Below are 26,737 nucleotides of genomic sequence, written 5' to 3'. Positions count from 1 at the left end.
ATCGTATTTGGATGATTGTTATGTATTGTTTCATAATGTATCATATTGTATGATGTATGTTTTAACTAATAAAATGTTTGAATAAATTGTATCATTCTCTGTTATGACGTAATGTTACAAATCAACAATCTAAATGATAAACCTTACAAAAAAAAAAAAAAGGATACAAGAAAAGTAGGATATAAGGTGAAGCTACTATAAATAAGTGGGATAAAAGATAAAATATAATTATCAATAATAAGTAAATATAAAATTAGAAGAAAATATTAATACAATGATGCGTCATTACACCAAATTAATTGAGGATTATAGAAAGTGACATTCCAAGAAAAAGAGCACGAGTACTAAAGAAATAAAGCAAAACACAAAATTAAAAAATACTAGCACAGCATATAGGAAGGCAAGACAGGTGTCTAGTTTTTTTTTTTTTTTTTTTTTTTAATAAAAAAATCCAATTAATAAGATTAGCAAAATTTACATAGCCAAAGGGGGACATGACAACCTAACCTCCAGACACAAAAAGAGCTTTTACAATGGAGTTAAAATACCAATACACCCTCGAATATGAATTTACTTCCTGGAAACAAACATGTTGATACCAAATTTAACTGAGTACTCTTCTAATAAATATTGTAGAATGTAGAAAGAAAGAAAGAAAGAAAGAAAATAAAGGACTGGCCGGGATGTAGCAAACATTCATAATTAATTATATCATTTGTAATTAAGCACACAACCTACATGAATATTAAGTATTAATATCATGAGTTGTATAAGTGAAATGAATATTAACATTTAATCATATCACTTACTGATATTAATAGGTGCCAATATAACTTTTGTCAAAGAAGACTCTCACCATGGTGAATGCATCATCCAACGTACATGAATACAAGTTCTCACTCACAAATGGATGTATCAGTTAATTAGCATGCAATGTATCTTCCAACTCTGTGTTTTCTATTTTACTAGTATAAATGAGACGTTTTTGAAATATAAGTTCACAAAAGAAGAAGAAAAAATGTTGAGTTAAATAGTGAAAAGATCAAAAACCAGCTCGTAATTTCTGTCTTGATCCTTTTGCAGGTGATGCACTTTGTTGTTTAAATTGCTTGTTTCTTTGCTAATTTCATTTTTAACCAGCACAAATCATATGATAAACCTATTCTTTGAGCTTTTCTGATTGGTTATAGTTTAAAACTTCTTGCTAATATACTTTCACATAAAAAATATCTAATATTCTCATAATTAAGATACTCGGTTAATCCTCATACCATATGGATTGTAATTTTAGTACATTCAGCCTTGATAAGTGTGATTCCGTTTGATTTTATTTCTTGATCAAGTTTTTAATTTTCAAGATTGTTACCCTATACACTAGTTCTGGATGGGAATTGAAGATAAAACACTGCTTTGTTTCTGTCACTGGGGCAGGATAAATAAGGTTCTACCCGATGGACTCATTTCGTATAAGGGAGGTACTACTGATCATGTTATTGCAAAGATGGGCATAAAGTACGATGATTTTGTGAATGCAGTTTTTGATCGATCAGGGATTGATCCTTCAAATAAGATGTTGTATTTTACTGTGAAGTTTGATAGGTCGGAATTGATACAACTGAGGGACCAATAAGGTATTGATACTATGTTGCAATGGTTATGCTTCATCAAGTCTGGAGAAGGAAATGTGCCTCACTTGCAACATTAGGCACATGTATCAGGTCAATCGTACTCTACATTGCAAGAAATGCTCGACGCCTTTTAATGAGTATGCTTTAGGTTCTCACGGTACAGATTGTACACCCAAACAGAGGGAGGCCAGAACATTCCCCTTAAAGCTTGGTTAAAGCAGAGAAATCTTCTGAACCAAGGAACCTCGAGAATGACTACGGGCAGCAATGGGTTTCCATGTACCCAAACAGGATCCCAACAGGACGCTGCAATGACAAAGGTGGCTTGCGAAAGCAGGAAAAGATTTCGGAAGCAGACAGTTGAATTGAGTGAAAGCGATGATACTTCAATCAGTGTGGAGACAGAAGATGCAGAAATTGAGAATGGAAACAGTCCACCTGCTGGACTTTCAAATACAACAAAAGTCCAATTGAAACCGTTGTACCGCTCTACAATTCAGCTTACACCACATCCAGATGGACTTTCAAATACAAACGAAATTAAGTAAATGTCAGGTTACTTCCAAGTAAAAAACTGAAACTAGAGCCTCAGCTTCCCCAGTTTGCAGCCAGTATGAAATTAGTAACTCCAAGAGAGCTCCCTCCAATTATCTAGGCTGGAACAAAGGTGATACTCTCCGTCGAACAACATCCTGCATCTGCTCCACTGTCAGCACAGAAGCTCCAGTCTCAAAGTTAGCCTTATTCGACTGCTGGTGAATCTGTCAAACATGCAGATTAATTTAGAAGAACAATATTTGGTACCACGACCAAAATAAATAGCTTATTTATGTGGAAATCTAATTTTGTAACTTCCATCACGCTTTCATGGAGTTGTAAATTCTGATGACAAAAGCTCATGGTCAACATACTCCATTGCTTCAGGTACTTATTTGACTTCCCCTGATGTTATCCAATCTCTTGATCAAGCAGAGAGTTCATGTTTTTCAATGTTTTGTTTATGAAGTTAGCATCTTCATTCATGAGGAAATTGTCTTAGTATGTAATTTAGTCATCATTACCTTCTCAAGTATTGCAGACTGATCATCCATGTGAAAGCTGCGCATGTACTTCAGCATCTCCAGTTGCTGTCAAAATATTTGTATCCACTCTTACTATCACAGCTATAACATAATTAAACCTCAAGAGAAGAGATCTCTTACCTGCTCTTGTAAATTCTGTTGCATTCTTAATCTTTCAGCAAACCTTTCCGGCCCAAGCTCGGCCTCTTCACAAGCCATTTCTTCTCTTCATGGAAGGTAGAATAAAGAAAAAAAACAATCCTAGTCAGCTACTTTTATAGAATTCAATATTCATTAAATTTGTACTCGAGTTGTTAGCAAGAGAAGCCTTAATGGTAAAGTGCCCTCTATTGAATAAATAAGAGAAATACATTGCATTATATCCTATTGACCACTGTGCCAAGAAATTTTCTTGAAAAGGTCCAAAGGTGAAAACAAACACAATATAGAAGTTCATCTTAACAATAAACAGAGGAATAAAATTGATATACAGAAATGAACACATGCACTGCAACACCCTTAAAGACGGAATATTCTGATCTTACTTTGCAACAAATTCGTAAAAACGAATCATCAGGTCTCGATCACTCTCATAGGTCATGTTTATTTTTCCCAAGCAAGCAAGACCAAGTTGTGGATCTGCAACAGAGAAATAAGGAATTCACAATGGTTATATATTACAATGATATAACTCTATGAAGCATTTTCCCCAAATAGTAGATGACACTGCATTTTCACCAGTGGAAAATGTTAGTATTAGTTTCTAAGCCGACGAAAAGAAGGAAAGGGGAGAAGGAACGCAATGTTCCATCTTTTAATCAAATCAAACAAAGAAACAATGAAAACAGGATTATCATCTTCTGGACAGTGGGCAATATGGCTTGTTATTCCAAGCTAAACTATACAATTTCATGAAACATAAATAGTACTATCAGCAGCAAGAACTATACATGAACTAAGTTTACAAAATCGGGTTGTAACAAATCTGCAGCTCAGCCCCCATCTGCAAAACTGGACGTTGACATCTCTTTTTTGAAACAATGACCAAGCAAGATGGTTCAACTAGATTAGAATTAAAATGCTGATTCTTTTCACATTTGTTTGAACATAAAGTAGGGATTAAACAGCAGCAAAAGAAGCATTTGCGTACTCAAAAATTGTCTAAGTTAATTTCTTGCAGTAAAACGCGAGTGATTTAACGCTCACCAATTCCTATCTCTGAAAATATCTCCTCTTGGATAGCAGTTGTAATAGCAACAGCTTCCTGCATATAATGATGCTCCATATTTTGATTTCAAAGTAGAATCGTAAATGAATGGAGAAAACTAATTATTGTTGAACATGGAAGATATTGACATTAAACAAGTCAATGGGTCATTACAACAATGATTTTCATCAAAAATTCAAATCATATCCCATTAAGACGCCAATCACAAAGCTCCTGGCAAGTTCAACATGGCATGGTATCTTGAGTTCACGCGAGGTACTCTTGGAATAACATTCTCCATTAGTCACTATCCTATATGATTTGTCATTTTGGATTTACCTTCCTAACATGAAGGTACCATACCCATACCATTCAGTGGTGGATCCAAGATTTTAAATTAATGGGTGCTCGCACATGACGTATTGTAGCATATATAATCAATAGATTCCTACATTTTCGTGACAAAGTATAAATATAGAAATAAAAAGTCAGTAAAATTTCAAAATTTTTGAATCATCAAATTTAAAGCTTAGTTTCTTTAATGGTAGAAGAGGACACAACTTTGTTGATTTTGGGGCTTAGTGAAGAAGCAGAGGTCCAAATTATTAGGTATGAAAGTGAAGAAGGAAGCAGAAAATGAATGTTAACCTGTTTGTGATTGAGAGCATCCACAATCCTTTGCTTGACATCTGCAAATCATGATTTGATTTGAGGATAAAGGTAGCAAAAGGCGAAATAGACATAGTTAGTTGAAGAAAAGCAAATCTACATACATACATACATACCAGGTTGGCAAATGAGGAGAGCAAAGCGATCAAAGAGATGAAGAAATTCCTCCTTCGATACCATTCTCTTTCAACTATTTCTCCTTATCCACTCGATAACATATTAGCCGCCGCCTAGGCGTGGGTGGGTGCCTGTGCCCCCACACCCACTATTCAAATTACTTTTTTCTTTTAATTTTATTAGAATTTGGACTTCAAATATACCAAATCAAAATTAAGTGTCCCATCTCCCCGGTCTCTCTTATTTTTTTATTAATAGTCTTATATAACTATGAAATCACTTGTTATGTAATGTGGTATATTGGGAGTGTTAGTAAGTTTAATTAGTTAAGTAGAAGGTACTTTTAAGACTGTCAATCATTCGGAGATGAAACTAGTAATTAATTTATGTCAAATTCAAAAGTGTTTTCAATATTTTTTTTCTAGTTTTAATCCCCTATATATTTTCTTTGGCCAAACAACAAAAACTCCACTAGCTTGCACTTTGTTTGGATTGTTGTTACGTATTATTTCATAATCTGTCGTATCGTATTGTATTGTATCATACTATATTGTTTTGAATGAATACAATGGTTAGATAGATTGTATCGTTCTCCATCGTTACATAATTTCACATAGCTATAATTTGAATGATAAACTTACAAGAAAAGTAAGGCATGGACAGAGCTACTATAAAAAGGTAGGTAAAATAATTGAAATATAATTATTAAATAATAAATAAATATAAAATGACAAAAAATAATAATCAAGGTATACCATGCGATCACATCAAATCGATCTTGAATATGTTTTTCATTACTTAACTATAGATTTAAACGATACAATATGAATTGAATTTAAGTAGCCATAAAAAAAAACTAACAATACAACAGTTAACAACCATCCAAACAAGGTAAGCAAATTACTCTTCAATATTACGAATCTTATTAAAATTTAGACTTCAAATACATGAAATTAAATTAAAGTGTAATTTGTTTCATATACACAATATGCAAGTGGATTAATTTGCATATGTGGCTCTCCTTCTCCTCTCTTCCTATCTATATGTATTTCAAAATGTATCTAGATATATGTATCTAGTGTGATTTGCATGTATCGAAAAACATAGACTATGTTGTTTGCCTTTTTCCTATCTCACTAGCCTCCCTCCATATTTCATAATTGTATCTAGTAGTACATATATTTCAATCATGAAAAATAACCTAGTAACATATATAAGATTCTCAACTTCCAGTGCATCCTGGTGTTAAAGAATAAAGAGGTCAGAGAGATATTCACTCATCTAACTGATTTAGCATGTCTTTCAGCTACTACCTGAAGTTCATTACTTAATTGTTGAGGCTGCTAGAATACTCAATATTGAGGCTCCTGATTTGTATATACGTCAAAGTCCTGTACCCAATGCATATACCCTGGCTGTCAGTGGTAAAAAGTGGTTCATACAAGCCTTCATGTGGAGCTGCTGATCAGTCGCGAAAGGAATTGCAGAAGTTAAATAATAGATATCCTAAGTCAATTTATATAGATTATCAGCAACAAATATTCCTAGAAATCGCATGATACTTATTGAAGTGCTTCAACGTGAATCTGTCTTGGAGTGATCTCTTTGCATTGTAAATTGTATATGAGAAAATGTAAAATATTACATGGCAGGCAAGTGTTTTTGCCCTTATGTTTTCTATTTAAAAGCAACTTTCGTTTGGCATATTGATATTTTAATCGACATGCATCCTGATGGTCTCATGTGTAACCATGGTGAACAAAAAGATTGTTGTTCAGATTGATGATTCAAAACTAAAAAAACATATATGTGAGACTTTGTTTGCCCAAAAGTTTATGCTACAAAATGTTTATGGTTAAGGGCATTAGGGCTCATAGTACATTTCATGCATCTTAATGCTTGTATATATGGAATTCGACTCAAAGACAAAACCTCCTTTGTATCGTACTCTTCTTGTACCTCGAAAGGGGGTGATGCTACGGACAGCTGTCTAAAGTACAAGGGGTAAACTCAGATAGGATAGCGTGCAACTGTGCATTAATTATATTGCTGCCAGTAGGCATTTCTGCAAGCAAAAAGAGGGGCATATTTCAGTTACAATTGATTTTGAAATCTTTTTACCCACAGGTGTTGGCAGTTTGATTGCTAGAAGAGCAGCGGGAACTCACCTGTGATCGTGCAGCTCTTCTTGTTGCTCAAGATCCAAAGGTAGATGAAACCTGAATAGTAAATTCAGTTTAAGGGGGGCATTAACCACATCAGAAAATCTTATGCATGAATTTCCTTTTCTTTTGTCATGCTCCCACAAGAGGTACGTAGTTGTTTCAGTAATAATGAAATTAGCTGGCAGCTGCCCATCTCTATCGGAGAAACTGAATGTGGATTCATTCTTAGAGCAAGCTCGCTCTTATGACAAAGCATCATCAAGCCCAGTCGGGTGGTATATTAATTAGGTAAATATAATTAACTCTCTTATAGTTTGGCTTGCAATTTTCGCAACTCTTTCTAAGTTCAACAAGTTTTCTCTTTAGAAATGCTCAAACAAGGCAACTTTCACATCCACTCCCTGTTTTACGTGCACGCGAGATTGATGAATGCTCAAGAGTATAGGTCACTTCTTCAGCGGCGTGCAATGCAGGTGAATTCTGTGCAAAAAGTTTAGCGCTTCATGAGAATGAACATTATATTGGAGCTGTCTTTATATATGCACTAATTAATGTCTAAGAATTCAAAGTTTTCTGTAAATGTTTTAGGTACTATCTATTAATTCTTCTTAAAATCTCAGATTGGATTCAGTAGTAAAGGCTGGAGGAGCCTCTACTAACAGGGTCATCAGCATGTAAAACTGACCAGCAGCCACAAATATCCTGCATTTGTGCTCAGACAGACTCTCTACCCTTCTGTTCCTTGTAATTAAGAAGAGAAATTATGAGGATTGATCTCTTTTGCTTTCAGAGCAATGAACATTATATTGGAGCTGTCTTTATATATGCACTAATTAATGTCTAAGAATTCAAAGTTTTCTGTAAATGTTTTAGGTACTATCTATTAATTCTTCTTAAAATCTCAGATTGGATTCAGTAGTAAAGGCTGGAGGAGCCTCTACTAACAGGGTCATCAGCATGTAAAACTGACCAGCAGCCACAAATATCCTGCATTTGTGCTCACTCCTCCTCTCTACCCTTCTGTTCCTTGTAATTTACTAATTCAGTCGAATAACGTTGGCCTTTAATTCTTTTACTGAATTCTTCAGTGGGGGTCTCTTTTGCCCCATTTTTACTGAATTCCTCTGCCTCGTTTAAACACACCTAGAATCTCAATACTGCATCCACTTAGATTAAAAGATCACCAAACCTGTCAAAAGAATGAAACATTGAGCATCACAATTCACATACCAACAAAGCAAGGGACAGGATCTAGCAAAAAAAAAATAAAAAAAAATAACAATATGCATAAGAGAAGGAGTTGAAAAAAATAAAAAAAAGGTAAGGGGAACACTTATTTAACAAGAATTATCTAAATAAAAAAAATGCTCTTTGTTAATTCAGATTTCACAACGTTTAAATTGTAGACCTAAAACAAATATGCTATACAATCAAATGCTTCTCTATACAGATGTATATTACAATTTCGCAGCAAAGAAGCCACACTAAGATACAAAAACAAAAGTAAATTTTGACTAACTCTTCTACGTACCTTATATAACTAGCTAGGCTTGGGCATCGAGCCAAGACTTCTTAAAATATTAAGTTGAGTTTAGCTTAATCGAGCTTTGTTAAATATAATAGAGGTTGAGTCGACCCTGAGTTGACTCCTTATATTTAGTTCCACGTTATGCTACACCATCATAATTTAAATTCATAATGAACTTGTATGGGAAGAAAAATATATACACATTGATACAATCATACTCATTTTGAACAGATTAACTTTACATCCTAGATTTGCCTCTACTAACCATAGCTTCTTCCTTGTTATGAATTTGATGTGCTTGCATCTCAACCGCACTATATACATATGAAAATAAAAAACATAGATAATAAGATTACATAACTTATTTTGTACTCACTGACTCTATATACTAAATTCGCCTAGCTTTGCTAACGCATACCCCCTATTGGGGGCTGGTTGATGTTGTTGAGCTGGCATGGTTGCCGAACTACATATAATACATATAATTAAAAAAATAAGTACTTCCACCATTTCAGTTTATGTGACACTATTTCCTTATCAGTCCTTTCAATATGGTAAACACACATCTCTATATGAAATAGGTCACATAAACTAAGATTGAGGAAATATATCATATGTAATTATATGATACAACTCATTTTGAATCCACTTACTCTACATTGTGAACTCGGCTTTGCTAACTTGTACCCCCATTGGGATTGATCTTGAACTTGAAGTTGTGCTTGCATGGGGCGTGACCATTAAATTGAGAGTGAGGAAATATATCATATCATATATAATAATATGATTTTACTCATTTTTTGAATCCACATATTCTACAATGTAAACTCGGATCTGCTAACTCGTACCCCATTGGGACTGGTGTTGAAGTTGTGCTTGCATATGAGGCGGACATGGTGATACTCTCCAAATCTTGACTGATTTATCGAGGCTACCACTATACACGATAAATTGTCGATCACCATTAATAGTTGGTCCATGATCTTCTTCAACAGCCATACACTTAACAGGACCAGAATGTCCTTTCAACACTGATAAACATATATGATCACAACCTTCTCTTCTCCACACACAAATATTCGTGTCTGCTGATCCACTAAACACTAAATTCCCCGCGGTAGCTAAGCAAAGAACCGCAGATTTATGACCTCTGAGAACTCCTCCGTGTGACAAAAACTTGGCGCGCTCCCAAAAGTTTACAAAACCATCAGATGAACCACAATAGAGGAAATTTGAACTAGGATCAACAACTAAGGATGTTACCGCGCATTCTTGATTCAACAATGTTTGTGAAAAGAAGTGTTTCGTTTTATTACCTTGTAATTCTCTTCTCCAAACTTTTACTGTTCCATCAGCTGATCCTGAAAAGATTAGCCCATCAAATCCAACAACTACTGAATTTACTGCATCTTCATGTGCACTTATTGATTCTAAACACTTAAAATCTGATGATCTCCAAACCTTTATGGTTTTATCCCAAGATGCTGAATATAACAGATTTTGATCTTCACTCATACTAAGAGATGAAATAGCATCAAAATGTCTTATCCACACCGAGTTTCTATTTCTTCTCACTTCAACGTAATTATTCGGATTCATTGAACTTTTTATATATGCCTTCAAAGTTGGTAATGTTCCAATCCTCCTGTAAACGTTTGGATCGTTAGGAGAAACCTTCCACACTCGTACCTGTTGAAAACATAATTTTAAATATGCTATATTTCATAACTTAAGTTTTTAGATAAATTAGACGTACACAACAATATGAATATTAACATTGTCACCCCATATCAAAAAGTTAAACCTAACAAATCAAGATATAACTAAGAAAACAAAAGTTATGATTTTTCTGATTGTTTAAACTTTTAGATGAGATAATTACAGATGTCAACAGTACCTTTCCATCTTGATGACCCGTGAAGATTCTTTCTCCACTAATGATTATTGCCTTCACCAATCCACTATTTGATTTGAATCCTGCAAATTCTTTTTGATTTTTCCATATCCTAATATTTTTGCTATCTGATCCGGTATATAACAAGTCCCCAGAAGCCGCTAATGAATATATATGTCCTTCTTCACGAACAAGAGAGCCAATAAGGCCCGTATATAGATAGCTTTCAACATGAGAGGACCATGGAGATTTCGATAAAGGAGACGATGTTAGGTCCATAGAAGGCGCTATATATGGAGTACTCGATAATGAATAACATTCCTCTGAAGGTGAAGGTGAGATCATCATATTGTAGTCTGAGCTCAATCTAGATGCGCGATGATTATGATCATAATTTGCAAGGCCAGATTGATCAGATGTATTGCTTGTACGAAAATTAATATATTCATCTTGATCATGATTTGGATCGGATTGTAACATGCTACCAAATGTTTGTCTCCTAGGGACGCTGCTTTGATCCTCCATAGCCATTTTGTTGTTGTATTTTTTCGAATTCCTCATCATCATGTAATCTTTTGAGAAACAAAAATAATAAGGCGTAATGATGTGGGCACTAATGTTGCGTAAGATGATGGGAGAAGAAAATAATAATGTGTGAACAAGGTACGGCCATGAACATATATTATGTACGTGACTTTTGGGACATGACAAGTTGTCAAATACTATTTATGGAAAAACATTATTTACGGAAATTTTCTTTGGCAATTAATAGGAAATGTTGATTTTTAGTTTTCAACGATTACTAATAATTTAACTTATTATTATATTCTAAAAATATTAATACCAATAGTTTGTTCCAATTTTCTTTTGAGGAATTATAATCTCTTGTTATTTATAGAATGAATAGAAGAAATAAAAATGAAGATTTTTTTTTAATATAAAAAGAACATAAAACTAAAATAAATTTAAATAGACCTACAAAACTCTATTCTTACCGTTGCATTGTGAATTGTGATATTTGCAAACGAGTTTTTGGCTAAAATCATCCCTCAATTATGACTCAAATCTAATGTACATCCTTGTATTGTCTAAATGAGCAAAAACCGTCCTTATACTATCCAAAAAATAACAAGAATCATCCTTCAGTCTATTTTTGCCAAGAAACTGATTGAACCAATAAAAATATACTCTTTTTAATTTGGTCATGTTTTAACCACGACGAGAAGATCAAAGTTACCTAAAACGAATGAGAATATGGATAGGAAATGAATCTTTCATTCTCAGAATTTAAATTTTATATGTTTTTTTTGCATCATCAAGTAAATTGACTTGCAATAATACATAAGTCTTGAAATGTTTATATGGTATGTTCCGATGGCTAGAAAGATTATGTAAAAAAATTTATTTTAAAAATATTACACCCAACTATTTAGAGATTTTCTTTCATAAAATATATAGTATGTATGTACGTTATATACAATGCAATTTACATTTTGTACAACGTACAAAAATGCTGGAAAATTAATGATTTTTTTAGTAGTGGAATGCCTAATGTCGGTAATTTGATACAACGTACAAAAATGTTCACTGGCTATTTCGACAGATATTTTGATTCAATCGGTATGAAAAAAAAATTGTTCTATTTGTTTTATATTGAGATCTTAGGAGGCTTCCCACTATTTCGAATCTATTTTTCGCCATGTATTTTTTTAGTGAGTTGGTTTGGTAGACAATGAATGAAAAAAATCATATTTTATAGCACAATTTTTTTACTAATTCACAACAAGAAAAATCTTTGTTTCTAGTAGAGTGTTTGGACATATATAGTATTTGTAAATAACTAAATATTATTTTCAATTTGCCTTATTATTTGAGTTTCAACTTGAATAGAAAATTTGATGTTGAAAAATTAGTGTGTAAAGTATTTCAAGTGGAATAGTATGACTTTCATTCACAAAATTATCTCAATATTTTTCAAAGTAAACTTCAGGTTCCAGTCCTTGTTTTCAACTTTAACTTCAAACAAATATTAATAATCCAGTAAGAACTCTTTCAATTTTAAAAAGGGATTTTTTGTGTGTACTAATAGTGTAAAAGACATTTAAGTTTTAATATGGTATAGAATGTTAACTCTCTTTGTAGGTCAATTCTTACTATTTACTAGTTATATTGATTATAATTACTATTAGTTATCTTTAAAAACTTAATATTCTCTTATTAGAGTTTAGGCTGAAGCAGTACCTTGTTGATGTGTTTGCTTCGATAAAGATATTTTTGAGAATAAAATAAATATTTCCTTTATTTCACTTTAATTTAATCAGTGTATAAAAGTTAATACAACGAATTAGTGAGGTAAGCCTTGCGTATTGGATACGTTAACTTGGAATTTGAAATACTTGGCCATTGTGAATGTATGAAAACATTTGATTGGATCCATTCAACTTCAACTTTTAAGATGGAAGAACAACCAAATTGACTTTTTTGCCTATACATGATAAAATTGTGATATGAAAATGACATTTTCAATAATTCAAGCTCATGTTACACAATCGAAGGAAGATTCTACAAATCACAAAGTCTTTTTAAATTACTTCTTTAGGGAATTGACTTTATAAAACTTATATAGATATGTTTTAATTGTAATTTGTCTTTTATTAATTATATTTGAATATACTTATAACTTAGTTTTCATGGTTTTTAAAAACTAGACACTTAACATCCTAAGCTAGTAAAATCTAAACTATTATATTTGCGTAGAATTTGCACTAATATAGGGATTTAAGTATTTAATTTTAAAATACTTTATGATATATTTATAATTGGATCACATCAAAGATGTTTAATGTAATTTAATTATATCAAAGATGTTTAATATAGTTTAATTATATCAAAGATGTTTACTGTAATTTAATTATAATAATTACATGGTGTGAAACCAAATATATACAAGTTGAATTTCTTAATCCCCAATGGTTTCCATAATTTAAATAAGGTGATGGATTCTTTAATTTTCTTGACAAGTTGACCTTTGATGCAAGCTTTTTGTTTGTCTAATTCTTGTTGAAACTCACATTTGAACTTTCCGTCTCTCTTGAGGTTTGTTTGTATATCAAGTAGGTTACCACCCATGGATATTTTGTGCAATGGATAAGATGCCTCAATCTTAATCAATGGTCATAATTAATTCTAAGAAAGAATTTCTCTTTTGATAGAACATGTTTTTCCCTTCTATAAATTCAAATTTATTTAATTTGATTGGTGCGAACTAATTATCAAATAGTAAAATAAAAGGTATAATAATTAAATTTGAACCCTTCACCTTCATTTGGGGTATGACACAAAACTTGTCAAGTGAACTAGCCGCAAATAGCTAGGCTAATTACTCCTTGTGTTCATCTTTACTTATCCTCTATGCTAAAAATAGTTATCCAACAATACTTGTTCAGTTTGAAAAATCAAGAGATAATTTACCTTTTTATATCTATTTTACCCTTACTATTAAATATTATTCAACATCTAATACATTTATCAAAGCATTAAATTTAGTATATTCAAAGGGTAATGTAGAAATATTAATCCTATCATTTATTATTTCTTAAGGTATGTGTCAAATCAATCGTGGATAACTATTGTTGAATAGGGAGAATAGTTGCGTAAAGGGGGAGAAGATTGTATATTTACTAGTTGGTGGAAAGGTGGGGAGATACTTTTTGAGATGTAAATTGGATCTATTAAATGTGAGCTAAAATTGAAAGCCAAGAATATAAGTTAGAGTTGACAAATTGTAAGTTGTCACGGAGATTAAGTCCGCCTTGATAGTTTTGCTTTACGATTTTGTAGGAGTACATACCACTAGTTCTTATAGACACCTCCCTGTCTTATTAAAGCTCATTAAGAAGCTTTATCGCCAATAGTAAAATTCTAGCATCGATCTAATCTATAAAGTTACCGCAAAATGTGAGTTAGAATTGATGAATATTTTAGAACTTATTGAATATATAAATAAGTTTGAATGTTGGATTTGATTAAATGATGAGGGTGTGTCTTTGCGATGAAGAAAAACATTGTATTGACTTTTCCGGCTCGCAAAGAGCATTATTGCATTACGACACCAAGATGATGCTAAAGTGTGTTTCAATAAAAATGAGCAAATTGAACTTAAGGTTCTTTACACAAAGAAGCCAGATGAAAAGCGCACACGAAGATTCCACTCTTGCTCCAATGTCAATCATCCTCTGACAGACCCCCCTTCGTGTTTAGGTCATATTTATACTACGTAGGAAAGTCCTTGGACCAAAACGTCCTTAATGAATCAAGTTAAATTCGACCGACAAAAATTGCCTTGAGAAAATGCCAACTGCAGCGCTACTAGCTTTTCCAACAAATTGATATATTAAAGAATTTATTCAAAACTAATACTAACAAAAAAAATAATCAACTAACAGCCTCCTGAGGTCTAATCCCAACATATTACTCCCTCCGTTCACTTTTATTTGTCATGTATTGTGCTTTTCAAAAGTAAATTTGACTAATTTTCAATAGTTAAATTAGATTACATTAATTTGATATTTTAACCTTTTAATGAATGAACTTAGATGTAGGACGTGATGATTAGTCCATCATTACGTACCTAAAAGAACAAAGTTCTTTACGAAACTAGAAGAACGCGCGCTTGAAAACTCTAGCTTTCACCTCTTGGATACTTTTTCTAAGACTTGAAAGCGTTAATGAGACTAATAGGGTTGACTAATACTGTTTAGAACCTTATTTAGGTGTAAGAACGTCGGGGTTTAGGCATACAAGGGGTGAGAAAAGAATGAATTACACCTCTTAAAAAAGCTATCGAAAACCTTTCACAGGTCTATCTACCGTTCGTTAAGTTTGATCTACAGACTGTAGTTCCCATCCGTGAAATTCATATTAAAATTATAAGGCTGAGAAGTTCATTCTACGGGTCCTAACTATGACCCGTAGAAATTTCTACGACCCGTAGATGGATCCATAAGAATTAAACCCAAAATTTTGACTCCTAGTACTTTTTCCAAGTGTGAAAAGTACGGATCGTAGAAACTTCTACGGCCCGTAGAAGTGATTCATAGGTCACTTACTCAAAAAGCTCTATTGTGGTACTCTCTGCTAAAACGGTCATAACTTTTTACTGCAAACTCGAAATGAGACAACCTTGGTGGCATTGGAAAGATAACTCATAGATCTGTAATTTAATATGTTTTGAGCCACCTAATTTATTATGTTCCGAAAGATATGATTGTTTGAAGTTGACCTAAATAGAATCTTATATCAAAACTTAATCGATAAGGAAACTTTCAACTCAACTTTGTGCTAGGGGATTCTAGCGACCTTAATTCATATCCAATTTCATTCTCACACTAATGAATTGACCTTAACACTTAAGAACAATTTAAGAATCACACGATACGAACTTATATGCAAATAAAGAATGATTTGGGCCTTAGCTTAGAAATTTTTAGGGTGTTACACTTACGTAACTATTTATTTTGTTACCTCATTTATATTCTGACTATTAACATGAATGCACATTATAATTCCTATATTTACCTTTTTTTTTCTATTGCCCTTTCATAATTTTTATTCTCTTATTATTGAATATTTTGATGTCTCTCAAATGGTTTAGTCTTTTCCACAAATCTATTGTTGTGTGTTTATAAAAGAAAATCAATTTTGTTTTTTTATGCGTCTTCTTTGTAACCAGTCAACAATATTTCAATATCATTGTACCCACTTGTTGGAAATAGATACACCCATTGATGGGTTGACTAGTAACTTGCTTCATTCATGAAGTAAGTTACAACTCCACTAAATAACTCTCTTTAGTAAAAGAAGAAGAGTTATGTATTCTTGAATGGAGTGGGAATGTAACTCTTGAATGAATAAGAGTTACAAGTCTTAACCTTGTCCTATAAAAGGGAGGACTTGGGGTCATCCAAGAACAACACAAACAACACAAGAAAAGAGTTCCTTAGATAAAGAGTGTAGTTGTTGTGAAAAACAATACAAGACTCCATAGTGATCTCGTAAGAAACCGCTTAGGCAATTGGTGGTGATAGAACTTGATCCTATAACAAGAAGGTATGTATAATTCCGCATAAATCTCCGAGTTTAAATCCTTCATTGGTATCAGAGCAAGGTTTATTAGATATGATTATCTTTTCACCATTGCATCATAAAAATTTAGTGATAAGCGGATTTTCGATTTTATTACATTTCGAAAAAAAAATTCATTTTTTTTATAAACGTACTGACTTTCGGCAAAATTATCTCCTAGAGTGGATTGACAAACTGAACAAGCCATATATTAATGGAAAGATATTTTTGATAGCTTTCCATCGATATATTATTTGTAAAATTTCAATATCGGATGAAGGAGATATGGGTATTGAAAGTTGGCTGCTAAAGAAGAAGAAACAAAAACTGCTGGAAATTTCAGCAAGACTGCCCAACTTTCAAGCTCATTTTCTCCCCTTTCATGTTTTCTGATGTGTGCAAGACATATATCACTGGAAATATACTTTCAAAATCTTTCCAACGATATATTATTTGTAATTTTTTTGACATTGAATAAATGAGACATGAGTGCTGACAGTTCACTGTTTGAAGACATAATTGGGAATTTTTTTTAAGTTCTAAAAGTTTTCTAGGCAAATTTCAAAATAAATAAATAAATAAATAAGTAATTTCATTTGTGTGAGACATGTATATTGAACGATTTATAAATATATATATATATATATATATATATATATTGAGTGGGAGTTCTTATTGATAGGCAATTTTCCTTATTTAGAATTATCATAATTTATTAGCGCACAATTGATTTAAAAATAAATAAATATTGGTGTGCTTAAAGTTACATGTGATGAAAGTAAGACGAACGTAGACTTTTGAACATGGGCTTCTAGCTAAACAATATTAATTTGGATGCAATTTTGCGGCAAATAAAAAAAAAAGTATTTTATGCTTATTTGTGCTATGTCTTCTATGTGCGTAGATAAGTTTATAAAATGACTTCAAAGACTATCATTGCTGAATTGAATAAGGGTGAAAAATTAAATGGTGATAATTATTACATTTGGCACCGTAAGATTCAATACATTCTTGAAGAGCAAGAGGTTTTGGAGACCTCAAACCATGTGATGGTTGAGCCGGCGGGTGAAGACACCCAACAACATGAGACAAATCTTGAGACTTTTCAAGTTTGGAAGAAAAAAAAATGTATTGCTCGCATAACGTTGCTGAGTAGTATGACTGATGAACTTATGTGTGAGTTTGAATCTTATCCAACAGCCCAAGCCATGTGGATAGCACTGAAAGATAAGTTTGGTGGCACTTCTGCTACAAACCTTAGGAGGTTGACCATTAAGTTTGACACCTATAGACTGCGCCCTAATTCATCGATAAGGCAGCATTTAAGAGAGATGTAAAATATGATACGAGAACTAAAATCAGCTGGTCATAATCTTTCTGAAAAACAACAAGTGCAAGTTGTTAAAAGATCTCTTCCTGCTAGTTGGGAATATATGAAAATTCATATGACCCACAATGAAAGCATTAAGTCTTTTGAATACATTGAGCACCATCTTGTTCTTGAAGATGAGCGTCGTGACGCTTCTAAAGCAATTGATCAAGCTTTTCTAGCTGCATCTGATGGGACTTCTAATCCTAAGCAAAAGAACAAGAACAAGAAAACATGGAAGAAAAATGGGTCTGATAAGTCAAATCAGAAGGATAAATCTCAATTTAAGAAGAGAGGAAAACGTGGTGCTAAGAAGATTAATATGGCGAAAGTGGAGTGTTATTCTTGTCACAAGATGGGTCATTTTGCACGGGATTGCCCGGAGCAGAATAAGGTAACATCATGCACTAAAACTCCTAATTTTGCTTATGTGTCTAGTACTGCATTAATGGCAGATGCTAATACTTTGTGGACTGTTGACTCAGGAACCACATACCACATAGCTAGAGACAGAGGATCATTTCTTAAATACCATTGACTGCCTTCCAGGAGCAGATGGCTTTATGTAGGAAACAATGCATCAATTGAAGTGAAAGGGATCGGACATGCAAACTAGAGTTGCAAGGTGGACAAATCCTTCTTCTACATGATGTCTTATATGTTCCAGACATTCGGCGGAATTTAGCTTCAGTTGTTTCTCTTCTTAAATTAAATTTCAGTGTAAATTTTCACAATAATTCTGTTGACATTATTTATGGCACTAAATATTATGGTTCTGGTTACCTTTTTGATGGTTTTATTGTGTTGGGCACAATTTGTGGTTTTAATTATATATCTAATAATCATGGTTGTTTTGCTTTAACAACAACTCTAATTTTAGATATAAATATTTGGCATGCTAGACTTGGACATATAGGCCTTGAAAGAATGAATAGATTAGCAAAAGAAGGATTGTTGGGGTCCTTAACTGAAATTAAAATGTCAATATGTGAACATTGTCTAGCAGGAAAAACGACTAGAAAGTCATTTGGAAAGGGAACTAGAGCTGATTTTCCATTGCATCTCATCCATTCAGATATATGTGGTCTTATGAGTGTGAGGGTGAGGCATGGAGCCTCATAGTTCATCACATTTATAGATGATTATACTCGTCACAGTCATGTTTATTTGATCTCCCATAAGTCAGAAACATTGGAATGCTTTAGACAATTTATGAATTTGGTGGAGAATCAATTAAACTTAAGATTAAAAGCTTTAAGAACTGATCGTGGGCGTGAGTATCTATCGGATCAATTTAAGGATCTATGTGCTGAAAAAGGAATTATAAGACAATTAACAATTCCATACACTCCTCAACAAAATGGAGTAGCTGAGCGAAGAAATAGAACTTTGCTTGAAATAGTTAGGTCTATGATGGCGTAGGCTAACTTGCCAATTTCCTTTTAGGGAGATGCATTGATGTCTTCAGCCTTTGTGCTTAACCGTGTGCCCTCTAAGTCCGTTGCTTCCACACCCTATGAATTATGGATGGGTAGAAAACCTGACTTAAATATATTGCGACCCTAGGGTCTGCCGCATACGTGCAGGATTCTTCTCATAAATATGGGAAGTTAGGCCTTAGGGGCAAGAAATGCATCTTCATTGGCTATTCAAAGCAATCAAAAGGTTATATCTTCATAGGAGAAAATGAAGAAGGAAGTATAATAGAGCTTGAGTCACGAGATGCCACATTTTTAGAGACTGAATTTCCTAGTAAGGGTGATATTGATAGAACTGTGTTATTTTATGAAGTTGTGGATCATTAAGAAAATCTTCAAGATCAAAGAAGTGAGGAACAAGAAATTGTACCTTCTCTTGCTGATCCAAGTGGGAGAATTACTCATTTAGAGAATATTCCACAAGAGACACATGTGCGGAAGAGTACACGAGGAACTATTCCCCGATGTCAATTTCATATCGAAGGGGAAACATTAATAGTTACTCCGCAAGATGATGAAGAGCCTAATTCAGTTCAAGAGGCTTTTTCAGGCCCTACTAAGGATAAGTGGATAGAAGCAATGAAAGAGGAAATGGAGTCCATGAGAACAAATCATGTTTGGGATTTGGTTGATCTATCACCAAGTTGAAAGACAATTGGGAATAAATGGGTTCTCAAAATTAAAAGAAAGGTGGATGGTGTAATTGAACGCTACAAAGCTCGTTTGGTGGCTAAGGGGTACACACAACAAGAGGGCATTGATTATGAAAATACTTTCTCTCCCGTTGTGAGATTTAGCTCTATTAGACTGATTCTAGATATAGTTGCAAGTATGAACTTGGAGTTACATCAAATGGATGTAAAGACTGCATTTCTCAATGGGGAACTAGATGAAGAAATTTATATGGAACAACCATTAGGTTTTATCCAAAGTGGTTAAGAGCGCAAAATTTGCAAACTCTAAAGGTCTATTTATGGACTTAAACAATCATCTAGACAATGGTACTTAAGATTTCATCGCGCTATTATGTCTTACGACTTTAATATGATCGATGAAGACCATTGTGTGTATATGAAGTGGTTTGAAACTGAGTTTGTGATATTGTCCCTTTATGTGGATGACATACTATTAGGTGGAAATAATCTTACTTTTGTAAAGTCTATAAAGAGTTGGTTGTCCCTAAATTTTGAAATGAAGGACATGGGAGAAGCAGAATTCATCCTTGGAGTTAAAATTCATAGAGATCGCTCTAAGAATTTAATATCTTTATCACAAGAATCATACATTGAAAGAATTCTTGAACGATTCATGATGAGAGACTGTAAATCAATAGACACCCCTGTAGCTAAAGGTGAAAATTTAAGCCTTGAAACATGTAAACTCAAAGTGAAAAAGACGTCATGAAGAGGGTCCCATATTCAAGTGCAATTGGGAGTTTAATGTATGCAATGTTGTGTACACGTCCCGATATTTGTTATGCAGTGGGTCTTGTTAGTCGTTATCAATCTAATCTAGGACAAACACATTGGAAAGCTGTTAAGAGAATCTTGAGATACTTAAGGGGCATTGTTGATTATAAATTATGTTATAAAGGAAGTGACTTACAATTGGTGGGCTACTCTGATGCTGACTAGGGTGGAGACTTGGATGAGAGAAAGTCCACTTCTGGTTATGTTTTTTTGCTTAACAATGGTACTATTTCATGGAGTAGCAAGAAACAAACATGCATAGCTTTATCAACTATGGAAGCAGAGTTCATTGCATGCTATATGGCTAAAAAGGTTCATGGAACACTTAGGGATCATTGGCAGGCCAATGGATGCAGTGCAATTTTTTTGTGATAGCCAAGCAACAATGGCATATACTAAAGAGCCTAAGTATCATAGTAAGACTAAGCACATAGATACAAAGTATAATTTTGTTAGAGACATTATGGCACGTAAGGAAATCGCTTTACATTACATTTCTATGCACACGATGGTAGCGGATCCCTTAACAAAACCAATACCTAGAGAGGTCTTTGTTAAACATGTGAAATCTCTAGGCTTGCGTGGGATGTAAAATGATATATTTCCTTATTTGAACATCTTGATCATAATGTATGGATATCTTTTTGATGTTTTTTATGGTTATTTCATACATTATTATTGATTAGCACATTCACAATATTAGAGTATGTCGTACAAGTTGATAAGGTTGGCTTCCTCACATGAGCAACCCCTTGGACGCATATGGAAAGCGAGCCAAGATGAGACATCTGTGTTTCTTAACGCTAAAAAAGAAAGCTACTATATGTGGCACCTTCGATTAAGAACATATTATTTAAAGTTACCCTAGTAAAAGACTAGGATGAGATCCAAGAGAAATGTCAAAATGGATCGAAATTATGAATTCCCACTACCTATAATACTTGCAGCCATATGTGAGATCTCCTCTAAAAGTACAATAGAGCGGTAGAACTCAGGTCAAGTAAATGATTTACTTGGACCAAGATTTGTACAGTGTGAAGAAATGAAAATCGACATACACTCTGATGAAATCAGAGGCACACTGTAACATGCATTTCATACTGCATGTGCTTTTATGTGAGACCTTGAAAAGTTTTTTTTTTCCACTAGTGCCCTTATGACTTTGACAATATCATGAAGTGATGGGTTAGTGTATGCTACTTTAGTATGAGTCTAAAGGTTATGAAAATACGACCTGAAGGAGTAATGCTAGGAAAGCAATTAATCCTGATCTTAGTGATATGTGGGCGTAAGGAAGATCATGTCAAATATATACACATTATGCTTGTGTCTAAGACCGGTCCATTATGAAACCTATTTTAGTTAGCATCATAAGTGTGGACACAAGGCATATGAAAATTGAAAATGAAAAGAGGGTTAAAAGAAGCCATATGTGTATATAGACATGTGTGGGGCATCTAAGGCTACTTTATATGACATGATAATATATCATAAATGATCATAAAAGGGTTGTAGTCTCTTATGCTGATCTAGAAAAAAGATTGCTAGTGTAAGAGCTCCCAAACTTAGTGTCTGAGCGATCACGACAATACACTCGGTATGAATGTCTAAAGGAATTTTCTTTTCAAATTAAAGCCCTATGTGTTTCATCCCATCATGTGTGAGTGGGAGATGTTGGAAAAAGATGTACCCATTGATGGGTTGACTAGTAACTTGCTTCATTCATGAAGTAAGTTACAACTCCACTAACTAACTCCCTATAGTAAAAGAAGAAGAGTTATGTATTCTTGAATGGAGTGGGAATGTAACTCTTGAATGAATAAGAGTTACAAGTTTTAACCTTGTCCTATAAAAGGGAGGACTTGGGGTCATCCAAGAACAACACAAACAACACAAGAAAAGAGTTCCTTAGATAAAGAGTGTAGTTGTTGTGAAAAACAATACAAGACTCCATAGTGATCTCGTAAGAAATCGCTTAGGCAATTGGTGGTGATAGAACTTGATCCTATAACAAGAAGGTATGTATAATTCCGCATAAATCTCCGAGTTTAAATCCTTCACCACTCATCAAATTCAATGAAATAATATTATTGTAATAAACTTTGTATCCGACCAAACTAAAATACTTAAATTGAGACGAAGAAAGTAAAATAATTTTGAACTATACGGCAGAATAGAGAAAGAGACCTGACCTTGAATGTAGATTATTGCCATGTGAGGAAAAATCTGTGAACGGTAAGAGACAACATATCTGTTTCTTAGGGACCAAATATGAATGGATTATAATCGTTGGACAGAAAATGGACGTACACATCAAAATATTGATTTCTTGCATAACATGTGGTAAGAGTCATCCATTTTGAGCACATTGAAGTTATATGTATTTGTGAACTTTTTACTCGTGAATCTTTACAAGTTTAATGAATTACTTTCCGTTTCATGTTTTATACTTTGCAAGATTTGGAGTAAAAGGGCTAATACATCTAAATTTCGATGTAAATTTTGAACACAAGTATTTTTTCAATGTATTTAAAAATAATTTACATAACAATTATTTGAAGGCATAATAATTAATTTTAATTCAAAATATTTAAAAAAACACATGGTCCAAGTAGTAATATTGTCACCTAAATTAAGAGAAAAATAGTATCATAATTATTTAAAATAAGTGACGATGGGATTAGTTATGCTGCGATTAGTTATATGATAAGATAAGCTATGTTGGGATTATTCTTAGTGAGTGTTTGATTTGTTGTATTCAAAATTAAAATCATTGTATAAATTTTAAGAACAAATTGTTTGTTTACAAAATTACCTTTCACTTTATTTAGTTTTTTATATTTTCTTTGAAAGCTTTAATTATTCATTTTTAGAAATAAAACTTTCATCTTATTTAGCTTAAATATTTTTGTGTGTGCATTCACCATATGTATTTTAAAATAATTTATTTTTTATTTGGCATTAAAAAAGAATTTTCATCTTAAGTTTGTTAGTAAAAGAGGATTTATGAGAAATCAAATATAAATAGATATAATAATCATAAATAAAAATTATATATTTATATAGTGTACTTTTTAATAGAAAAATATGAAGAATTATCATAAAAATAAGGAGTAGTGAATAATATTATATATGGTATTAAAAATAATGTACGAAGGGTGCGGGAAGGGGGTGGGAATCAGGAGGGCATGTGCTAATATTTTTGTTTAGTGAAAAAGTAAATTTATAATAAGATTTGTACTACATAATTTTTTTTTAGTAATAATTTTTTTTTGTAAAGAATTATTTAAAATTAAGGAGATTGAAGACTTTCAAAAATAGTTATACATAAATTTGAAAAGTGAGGTATAAATAGAGTTTAAAGGGATATGTTTGTCATTTATGTAAGTTATCCCGAGATAAGTCATTCTGAGATTACTATACCACCCAAGGGGAGGGATAACTTATGCCAGTACTAATTATTAATCCTGGGATAAGTTATCTCAGTCTTGCAACCAAACAAGAGATTAGAGGCTACTTAAAATTCATCCCAAGATTAACTCTCTTTATCCATCACACCAAACAACTCCTACGTGTTATATTAAATTTGTATAGTTCATCACTCTATATTTGAACATAACATTGTTCTAGAAATAATCAAAATGTAACACATGGAGTAATTTATTATATGTAATTGACCAATATAACACGCGTCAATTCAAGGTTAAATCTGAATATTGGAGTATATATCACAAGGACCAAAGTCAAAATTCATAAAGAATCAAGGGACTAAAAGAGCAACTATTCCTTCTAAATAATTTATAGCAAAACTATTCCTTCTAAATAATTTATAGCAAAACTATTCCTTCTAAATAATTTATAGCAAAACTATTCCTTCTAAATAATTTATAGCAAAACTATTCCTTCTAAATAATTTATAGCAAAACTATTCCTTCTAAATAATTTATAGCAAAACTATTCCTTCTAAATAATTTATAGCAAAACTATTCCTTCTAAATAATTTATAGCAAAACTATTCCTTCTAAATAATTTATAGCAAAACTATTCCTTCTAAATAATTTATAGCAAAACTATTCCTTCTAAATAATTTATAGCAAAACTATTCCTTCTAAATAATTTATAGCAAAACTATTCCTTCTAAATAATTTATAGCAAAACTATTCCTTCTAAATAATTTATAGCAAAACTATTCCTTCTAAATAATTTATAGCAAAACTATTCCTTCTAAATAATTTATAGCAAAACTATTCCTTCTAAATAATTTATAGCAAAACTATTCCTTCTAAATAATTTATAGCAAAACTATTCCTTCTAAATAATTTATAGCAAAACTATTCCTTCTAAATAATTTATAGCAAAACTATTCCTTCTAAATAATTTATAGCAAAACTATTCCTTCTAAATAATTTATAGCAAAACTATTCCTTCTAAATAATTTATAGCAAAACTATTCCTTCTAAATAATTTATAGCAAAACTATTCCTTCTAAATAATTTATAGCAAAACTATTCCTTCTAAATAATTTATAGCAAAACTATTCCTTCTAAATAATTTATAGCAAAACTATTCCTTCTAAATAATTTATAGCAAAACTATTCCTTCTAAATAACTAAAAGAGCAACTATTCCTTCTAAATAATTTATAGCAAAACTATTCCTTCTAAATAATTTATAGCAAAGTAAAATCATGTTCTTTCACTATAAATTCCTCTCAATATTAATTAGAAAAGTGTCATCTAAACAAGTATTCAATAAAAAAGAGAAAATGGAAAAGGGTAATAAAAATCACTTTGTATTAGTTCATGGAGCTTGTCATGGTGCATGGTGTTGGTACAAAGTGGTGACAATTCTAAGAAGTGAAGGACACAAAGTTAGTGTTCTTGATATGGCTGCCTCTGGAATTCATCCAAAACATGTTGAAGATCTCAATTCAATGGCTGATTACAATGAACCATTGATGGAATTTATGAATTCTTTGCCACAACAAGAAAGAGTTGTTTTAGTGGGACATAGCTTGGGTGGCATCAACATATCTCTTGCCATGGAAAAGTTCCCTCACAAGATTGCTGTGGCTGTGTTTGTCACAGCTTCAATGCCTGGTCCTGACCTCAATCTTGTAGCCGTTACCCAACAGGTTTGCTCAAATTAGTTTACTTTCTATATTCTAACACCGCTACTAGAAAATAAAGAATTAACGACTGACAAAATTTCGTACCTAAACAACAAAAAATTCATGCTTATCTCATTAAGCATGAAATAACAATGGAGTATCTGAAATTATGATTAAGTAGGACCTATTTAGCGACGAATTAAATGGGGTTTATCGAAGAATTTTGCAGCTAACGACGTGTAAAAACATTACTTACAAAAATACGTTATTGATGTTGTAGACACATAAATTGTATTGGATCAAATTCATACAAAATTTGAATTAAGTCCATGTTCATTTGGGCTGAATGATTAATTTGGGCTTTACAAATAAATAAGTCCATCTTATTAAATTCAAATTCAAGGTCCATTTCACCTTGAAGCCCAAACTCATGCCACGTGTCACGGTGACTAGGCATCCAAGACCAACAAGGTGACGCCACGTGTCCAAAGGAGGTGGTAGTCCCAGTCAAATGCAAGAACCAATCGCAATCCGCCAAGTGTCAAAATGACATTCTTTGGCCAATCACAAGCAACCTTGTCCACCCCCTACAACTATAAATAGGGGATGGACATGACATTCTAGGGGGCATCAAGAAAGCTCTTCAACAAGCATTCTGCAATTGGAGGAAGCTACACCATCAACTACATAGCTCTTCGAAGGAGTCATCAACGGAGTTCTTCCCGGAGATCGACTTGAAACGACGAAGCGTTTTCCGACGTTCCCGGAGATCGACAACATCTCAAGGAGGTCTACATCATTCCAACATTTCGAGAAATACGCTACTGAAGGCCCTCGAATCTTGGAGAATCTTAGGAGAGAGAATCAAGAGAACAACAGAATTGTACTCACAACGATTCATCAATAAAAATAACATTTTT

The 26,737-nt window shown here is 32.8% G+C and overlaps 3 protein-coding genes across 3 annotated transcripts in view; 1 reads left to right on the top strand and 2 right to left on the bottom strand.

The window, feature by feature from the left end:
* Nucleotides 1-1,993: 1,993 nt before the first annotated feature.
* On the bottom strand, nt 1,994-4,833 carry LOC102599255 (uncharacterized). Its single transcript, XM_015304404.1, has 7 exons — nt 4,682-4,833; nt 4,545-4,585; nt 3,896-3,953; nt 3,235-3,328; nt 2,831-2,915; nt 2,690-2,755; nt 1,994-2,389 (listed from the first exon to the last, which is right to left on the bottom strand). The coding sequence occupies exons 1-7, from the start codon at nt 4,743-4,745 to the stop codon at nt 2,276-2,278; spliced, it is 522 nt and encodes a 173-aa protein (XP_015159890.1). The 5' UTR covers nt 4,746-4,833; the 3' UTR covers nt 1,994-2,275.
* A 3,768-nt stretch (nt 4,834-8,601) lies between these two features.
* LOC102598364 (myosin heavy chain kinase B-like) lies at nt 8,602-10,891 on the bottom strand. The gene is made up of 2 exons (XM_006365307.2): nt 10,273-10,891; nt 8,602-10,064 (listed from the first exon to the last, which is right to left on the bottom strand). Exons 1-2 carry the CDS (start codon nt 10,834-10,836, stop codon nt 9,213-9,215), a joined length of 1,416 nt encoding a protein of 471 aa, XP_006365369.1. The 5' UTR covers nt 10,837-10,891; the 3' UTR covers nt 8,602-9,212.
* A 14,575-nt stretch (nt 10,892-25,466) lies between these two features.
* LOC102602032 (putative inactive methylesterase 20) overlaps nt 25,467-26,737 on the top strand; it is a 24,372-nt gene continuing 23,101 nt past the window's right edge. The window contains exon 1 of the mRNA XM_006365316.2: nt 25,467-25,841. Within this exon, the coding sequence (XP_006365378.1) occupies nt 25,473-25,841 (369 nt within the window). The 5' untranslated portion in view covers nt 25,467-25,472. The remainder of the gene's footprint in view (nt 25,842-26,737) is intronic.

This window comes from Solanum tuberosum, unplaced genomic scaffold, assembly GCF_000226075.1.
Source record: "Solanum tuberosum cultivar DM 1-3 516 R44 unplaced genomic scaffold, SolTub_3.0 scf00548, whole genome shotgun sequence".
NCBI classification, from domain to species: domain Eukaryota; kingdom Viridiplantae; phylum Streptophyta; class Magnoliopsida; order Solanales; family Solanaceae; genus Solanum; species Solanum tuberosum.
The sequence above is the reverse complement of the archived record's forward strand: the minus strand, read 5'-3'. Positions and strand labels throughout refer to the sequence as shown.